Genomic DNA, 7,632 nt, shown 5'->3' on the forward strand with positions numbered 1-7,632 from the left:
TTTTTTTTTTTTTTTTTTTAAGACCAGAGTTGGGGGAGCAAAGGTAAGATTGGTTGGAAACAAGATCACAAAGAGGACAGAAACCCAAACAAATTGCAAAATCAATTGAAACGATTGTCCGACATGCTCATGACAATTATCAAAAACATTCAACATTTTTCTTCCATCTCATAACAAAGACCAACTAAATCAGGATTCTGGTTTAGGAATTAAAATATAATATCTGAACTTGTAAAATGGGAAAAATCTTAAATTAAGGGGTTTGAATAAGGATTTAATTCAAATTTTTATTATAAAAGAATTTTGATCATGAATTAAGCACAATAAACTAAGACCTACTGATGCATGCATCTCCCATTGATGCCATGATGGTAGTCAAATTACCTTGATCCCAAATCTGGGCTTGCATCAACAAGAATCTGCAATCTGCGCCGATGAAAATCCTTCAACTTATCCACATTCACATCTGGCCCGTAATGCCCACTAGAGGGGGGGATATGTTTAGTTCAGAATGTCAGAGTCATATTTATTTCAATATTCAAATGTATAATTCACCTGTACTCTGAGCCATCAGCAGATAAGCACCATAGCTTCCAATGGATGCTGCAACCAGAGCCGATTGTAATTATGTCCAGGGATACCATTCACAGAATCCCAAAGCTATGCAAATTCAATTTATAGAGAACTCTGATACGGTATAATAAAGCTGTGAAAACTGAAACGGGCTTATAAATTCAATTTATTGACCTATACAAATCCTAAGCTATGCAAAATTGAATTTCATTTTCAATGGCAAAAAGAAGCTCTTTTACCTTGTGATGGCAATCTAGCATGACAAGCTAGATATCAGTTTAAATGTCACTCAACCAATCAGATGAATTGATCGCTTAATTCTACAACGTTTTACATTGGAAAACTTTCTGAATATTTAATATCTTAGAATAGGTAGTGATACATTTAGAATAGGTATCTTAGTTCATAGCTTCCACTTTTGACAATTGAGCTAAGCCGATGTGGTTAGAAATTAGTAAGCATACAAACATTACCCTTCCAAATATTAAATACTGACGCCTATGAATGTCCCTTCTAGCAACAACCGGTTATAATCCATTATGTAGCATAATTTGGATCCACTCCACTAATTGTAACACCTTGAATGTCCAAAAATGCTAGGCCATGGAAAGCACTTTAATCAAATTCAATTAACTTGATCGAAATTCTCCACATTCGTGAGTGTACAACAGCCGTTCAATTTTAGTTCTTCGTTTCACGACAGGATAGAAATGCTCAATTGGAACTTAAATTTGAATTCAAGAGGAGTGATCACTTTGGTCCGCATTCACATTCAAATATCCACTTTGAATCCCCAAGTTTTAAATAAACAACAGTAAACATTTTTTTAAAAAAAAGGAAAAACAATGCACTGCAAAAGCCGTTACAGAGTGCAATGGACAAAAGTTTTTCACGTATGCAGTCGAAAAAAGAATAAAGAAAGCTCAGTCCATTAGCATTACAAACCTGGTAAGACGAAGAAACCAAAATATTTATCCCTGCCTCCAAGTACTCCAAATGGCCCTGCGCATTTAATCCAATCAATAAGCACCGATGAGAACGTGATGCACCGAAACAAAGAAGAGGAAAAAAAAAAAGAAGAAAAAAAACAGAAACGGTAAGACATGACCTTCTTGATCAGGTCATGATCATTGATGAGGCAAACGGCGCTCCAAAGTGGATCGTCAATGACAGCGCCGTGTTTCCCAAGCTGCGTGGCGAAACCTCCATCAATCACCGCACAAGCTCCAGCGCCGTGTTTCTTCTCCTTCTCCGGAAGTCAGTTTGTTCAGTGGTGCGCGCCAATATCAGCGTTTCGATGCCCCCGGGGTTAGTGGAGTATGAAACCCAAATCCATTTCCATTTTTCAGATTGATGGGCTCAGGCCCATTCACTATTCTGAATAAAACCCAAATCTTGTTTGATTAGATTAAGCACAAGTAGATAAATTATTCTATATTTAATTATTAAATCGTTTGTTTGAAATGTAAGCAGTAGATTCACCTAACCCTGACCTACAAGGGTGAAGTAAACTAGAGTGACAAAATAATGGGTTGAAAAGGAACTAATGAATAACTGCCCAGCCTACCCATCAATAATAAGTTTGAAAATTAAATTGGGTGGGCAGTATAATGTAGATACTGAAAAGAGATGTGTTCTTGAGAATACCTCAACTTGTGCACCATCATGTTAGCTAGATGCAGAGAACATTAAAGACATTAGGGGATATATAGAAGAACCGGAAGGACTGAACATCGTCAGGCAAAATGGGGCAGATTCAGTGAAAGACATGCAATGGTTGGCTGGATAGCTGCCTCTTCCAGCATCGCAATTCAACTCTCCGGCACTGCCCTTTTCAATTGGAACGCGCGCCTCAGCCTTGGTGGTTGGGAACATATATATATATACACACACAAAAAAATAATACACAGTACCTACTCTCATAAATATTGTTATATAATGTCAAATAACTCACCCCAGTTTGGTATTTGAATAAATGCATATGTTTTGTTAAATCTCTAATCTACCCTTGTACCAAAAACACTTCAAACGAGATGGCTTCACTCCGATATCATTCATGTACCTCTCCTTTGCTCCGATATCATATGCCTGCCAACTCCCGCTTTGGTTCATCCCAGAACTACATTTTACTAGAAAAGGTACCGCTGTAGATAATAGAGATAAGAACAGAGATACCCGCGTGTTCCATATTTCAATAGTTAAATCAAGATGGGAGAGGGACAAGAAATTTGGAGGTCAAAAGTTGGGAACATTTTGTTGTGGACCACCACATCACAATCCCATGGGCTTCAACTTCATACACGTCACATTAACCCTTACAACTTGCTTGAATTACTTAAGACATTGAAGTTATTTCAATTAATACATCAATTTTAATACTTCCCAATGCTATCTAAATTAATCTTATACTCTTATGTTCTTCTTTTATGCTTTATGTGAGTTGATATTCAAATAATCAGTTGGTAATTGAGACAGCTCCTTAATTAGTTGGGCAATTGAGCCGAGTTAGTTAGTTGTTAAGTAGCATTAGTTATAGATTAATTAAAGAAATACATGTTTTACGTGAGTTGATATTTAAAAATAATGACATTAAAGGTTTGTGGAAAATAAGTGATCATTAATTTGGCCCTAAAATCTAGTTGGGCAGAAGAAGTTATGAATTGATTAATATTGTAATTTTGAAAAGAAATGTGTGTGAATAAAAGTGAAGGTTATTTGAGATTATTTTTGGTTGTAGTTGGCGGTTATACATTACATAACTCATCTGTCTTATGGAGGGATATCTACATTGGCTGCCAACTTGCCGACCGACTGACATACAAACCTCAGCTCAACTACACTAAACGCAAACCAAAGCTAACCGCCAACTAGTTATTTAATAAAAACATGGTCTTAAGTTTATTTAATTCAAGCTAGTACTACTTGTTGCAATGATGTTTTAATGCATCCCTCTTATCTTTAATGAAAAATATAAGCATAAATTTGTGTATGTTACGTTCCCCAAATTCCTGGAGACCACACATTATAGTATTGCGAATTTCCAAATTTAACCAAAAACAGTCAGATTTGTGTTAAGCGGTAATTAGTTAAATTGGGTGGGGGAATCAAACCCAAAAATGGGATTTGAGTGGAGAAGAGAGAAATAGGTAAGAAGAACCAACAAGTTTATACCCTTTTGTGTTCTACTCTTGAAATGTTCCCCCAAACAAAGCTAAATGGAATGGTACCTTAAATTCAATACAAACACAATATTTGATGTATGCAAATCCATTAAGGATTGAGAAGAAAAAGTGGAAATATAGGGTGTCATAGTCGCAGTCGTTTCATCGCGGAGGAAGCAAATCTGCAGATTACGTTGAAGCCCAGCTGCATGTGTTGGTTTGTTTTTATTCATTTGTGTGTTATTTTAGCTTTAATTTTTATTTTGAAATTTGTGGGATTTTTAGAGCTTGACCACGTCAGGGATGTGAACTGGATACCTATGGATGCAGTCGGCCCAGGGTCCATCCAATGGGGTTTTGATGGTTTTGTTGCATTTCCAAACCGCGCTGTTGCACTTGAACCCACTTCCAAATGCGATTTGCCAAATCCTATCGCCTTTCTTCATCCTTCCTTTCGCTTCTATGTACGCCAATTCGTACCAGAGAGAAGACGACGATGTATTGCCCCACCGGTGGAGACTCATTCTTGACGCCTCCACGTGCTCCGCTGAGAGCTGCAGATTCTTCTGCAGCTCATCGATCACCGCTCGCCCACCCGCGTGGATGCAGAAGTGCTCAAATGCCTGCTTGAAATCCGGGATGTAGGGCTTCCATTTGGGGTTCACGATTTTCCGGCCGATGAGAGTGAGAAGGAAGAGTAGCTGCTCGGAAGCTGGGAGGACGAGTGGGCCGATGGTGGTGATGTTTGACTTCAAAGCCTCTCCGGCTATGGCCATGAGATCCTTGGAAAGCGAAATTCCGACTTTCCCCTCTTTGTCCTGCTCTTCGAAGACGCAGCGGTAGGCCTTGTCGTCGGCTCCTTTGTGAGTGCGGACGACATGAACCAACCGGTACTTGGCTCGATGACGCTCGGAGCGGCGGTTGGAGAGGAGAATAGCGGCCCCACCCATACGGAAAAGGCAGTTAGGGAGAAGCATGGCTCTCTCGTTTCCTTGGTAATAGTTAGGGGTAATGATTTCAGTACTAACCACCACCGCGTTGGAATTGGGATGCACCTGAAGCAAATCGCGGGCTAAATCAATGGAAATCAGCCCCGCACTACACCCCATACCCGACAAATTAAAGCTCTTGATATTACTCCGAAGTTTGTATTTATTAATCACCATAGCCGACAGAGACGGAGTAGGCGAAAACAAACTGCAATTCACAATGAGAATATCGATGTCCTTGGGCTTCATCCCTGTTTTCTGAAACAGGGCATCCATGGCAGAGAAAATGACAAGCTCTGCCTCACCTCTAGCGGCCTCCATGGTGGGCTTGGGGGGGATGTAATGAATGGCAGGGGGCAAACAGGTCTCCTCGCCAAGGCCAGAGCGCTCGAGAATCCTCATCTGAAACTCGACGCTCTTGGGGTTGTTAGTGAGGATGAGACGGGAGTGCTCCATGAAAGTGGAGAAGGGGACTCGGCAAGTGACGGGAGGCTTGAAGCAGGCGTAATCGACGAGGTAGATGGTTCGAGGCTTGGACATGAAGTAGACAGTGGCGACGAAGATGATGAAGAAGGAGGAGCATAGGATTTGGAGGAGATCGAAGTGGAGAGATCGCCAGAGGTTGAGAATCTCATCGGGACCCATTCGAAGAACCTGAAGGAAAATAGCGATGATGAGAGGGATTAGGGTGAGAGTTATAATGTGGTTCACCAGATACTGATACCCAAGCTTGACATACTTGAGCTTGACGGAGGTGGAGAAATCCGGCGAGATGGGAGGCATTTTGGAAAGCAGAACAACAGAGTATGAGATGTAATAGAGAGGAAGGAAGAAGACGAGAGATATAAAGAGGAGGAGGAGGAGGAGGAGGAGGAGACGGGCAATGAAGAAGGCAGATGAGGCGATTAAATGAAGCACTTCACGTCACTCAACGCCCACTTAACCTTTTCTTTTTTTCTTTTTTTTTTCTTCTTTTTCAGTTCACACTCAACTTTTATATTGAATCCCTCGTAATTCCACGTGATATCGACATAATACATGATATCAACATATTCATAATAACATCAAAATTCGACAATTTAGATTAATATTAATAAGAAGAAAGTTACCCTCTTTTTTCTTTTTCCCTTTTGAACTACTTTGTGGGAGTATTCAAAACTTTCACATGCTAATTCATGTATATCTTCCTTTTCCTTTTCCACTCTGCTTTTGCATCTATTAATATTTACTATTTATATAAACTCCTTTTAATTCCATTTTCAAATATTTTAATTTTACCAACTATTTTATTAAATTCTTATTTTCATTTTAAAACACTTCATTACCTTCCGAGTTTTAAAATTTAAAACAAAAAATTGAGTTTTAGCATAATTAGATAATCATGTGAATATTTATTTTTAATTAAATTGTTGAGATATATTTTTATTATAAATAATTCTAAATGCAGTTTGACAGCCCAATAGGATAGATGTTTAAATTTTCATTGCCACCTATTGAACTAGAAAAGCTAAAATGGTGGACGGCTTGGCTTAATTAATTGCTAATAAATTTTTTTTAATGAATGAATCGCATATCTTCACAATTTTACTTACTTTAATTAACTTTCCTTCTTTATTTAAAAAAAAAAAAAAGATTCGGATATAAATTAGTTTAACTAGTTTTAGATACGTATATTATACAAGAAGTCACGTGTACAACTAAAAAGATATGCCCACCAACTACCTATCAAAGACGATCATAAATAATCAGTTTTTAAAATAAATATTACCTTTTTTAAAAAAATAAATAAATATGACACTTAGTAAATGTATATTATTTGGATTTGAGAATGAATACACGTGGTTATTATTATTTGAATTGGAGGCAGTAAAACTATAGAAAACATTATTACATTTATTGTATAATATGGATCATTTTATTTTACTCAAAATTTGTATACGAGTGTAATGCGGAAAGATGGATATAAAACAAATGTTTGTTACTTGTCATTTTCACGATAATTTATGCAATAGACGTGGGAAATACTTTCACTATTAACTATTAATTAATATTCATTTTAGTCGATATACACCATTCAATTTTAACTAAATATATATAATGGAAATGTCGATTTGAATCGAGTTGAGTGAATAATACATCAATTATAATTTAAATGAATCCCATTCAATTATAACTTAAGGTTCGGTTTCAATTTTATAAGAGGTATATAAACCGATAACTGGATGAATTAAATAAATGACCATATTCCATAAATGGATGAATTAAACGACATCATACACCGTTGTTTGATTGATTATGAATATTTATAAATTTAATTCCAAGTTTGAATCATATTATTTGGATGGTGTTGAGAAGAGAGATTCTTTTATATTTCTTGTCGTGGCAAACCTAATTCTCCTGTTTATTATATGAGTGCGTAACCAAAAGAGAAAGAGAAAGAGAGCATGAAATGAGATCCCACGTTAGTTAGGTAGGAGAAGGAAGTATTTTTTATAATGAACCAAAGCGGATAATATATACTAGCGACGGACCAAGGGTCTTACAAGTGTAGGTTTGGTTTTAGAGGGCACTAACTAAAAAAAGAAAAAAGAAAAAAGAAAAAAGAAAACAGTGGAAACAATTAACATATATGGAAGAAAAGAAGAATAATTTTAAAATTTATTAATTTAAATTATAAGAAAAATGATAGTAAAAAATATTGTTGGATTTTGATTGGAAAACTGTTGAAGGTAGAGCTTTGGATTTAGAAGCAGTTGACTTTTTTATGATGTTTTTATGACATTAGTGAGGATATACAACTAAAAATCAACCAAATATTAAATGTGCACTAAAAGACAAGGGAGAATCACAATCCACTTAAATGTCTGTTTGTTTGTTTGTTTTTTTTTTTTTTTTTTTTTTTTAATTTG

At 36.6% G+C, this 7,632-nt stretch overlaps 1 protein-coding gene and 1 pseudogene across 1 annotated transcript; both read right to left on the reverse strand.

Annotated features, from left to right (window-relative positions):
- The window catches only part of LOC111458715, a 2,616-nt pseudogene extending 2,265 nt beyond the window's left edge, over positions 1-351 (reverse strand).
- A 3,424-nt stretch (positions 352-3,775) lies between these two features.
- LOC111458367 (3-ketoacyl-CoA synthase 6-like) lies at positions 3,776-5,555 on the reverse strand. Its single transcript, XM_023100984.1, has one exon. It carries the CDS (start codon positions 5,504-5,506, stop codon positions 4,016-4,018), a length of 1,491 nt encoding a protein of 496 aa, XP_022956752.1. The 5' UTR covers positions 5,507-5,555; the 3' UTR covers positions 3,776-4,015.
- Positions 5,556-7,632: the final 2,077 nt, after the last annotated feature.

This window comes from Cucurbita moschata, unplaced genomic scaffold (genome assembly GCF_002738365.1).
Source record: "Cucurbita moschata cultivar Rifu unplaced genomic scaffold, Cmos_1.0 Cmo_Scf00021, whole genome shotgun sequence".
NCBI classification, from domain to species: Eukaryota; Viridiplantae; Streptophyta; class Magnoliopsida; order Cucurbitales; family Cucurbitaceae; genus Cucurbita; species Cucurbita moschata.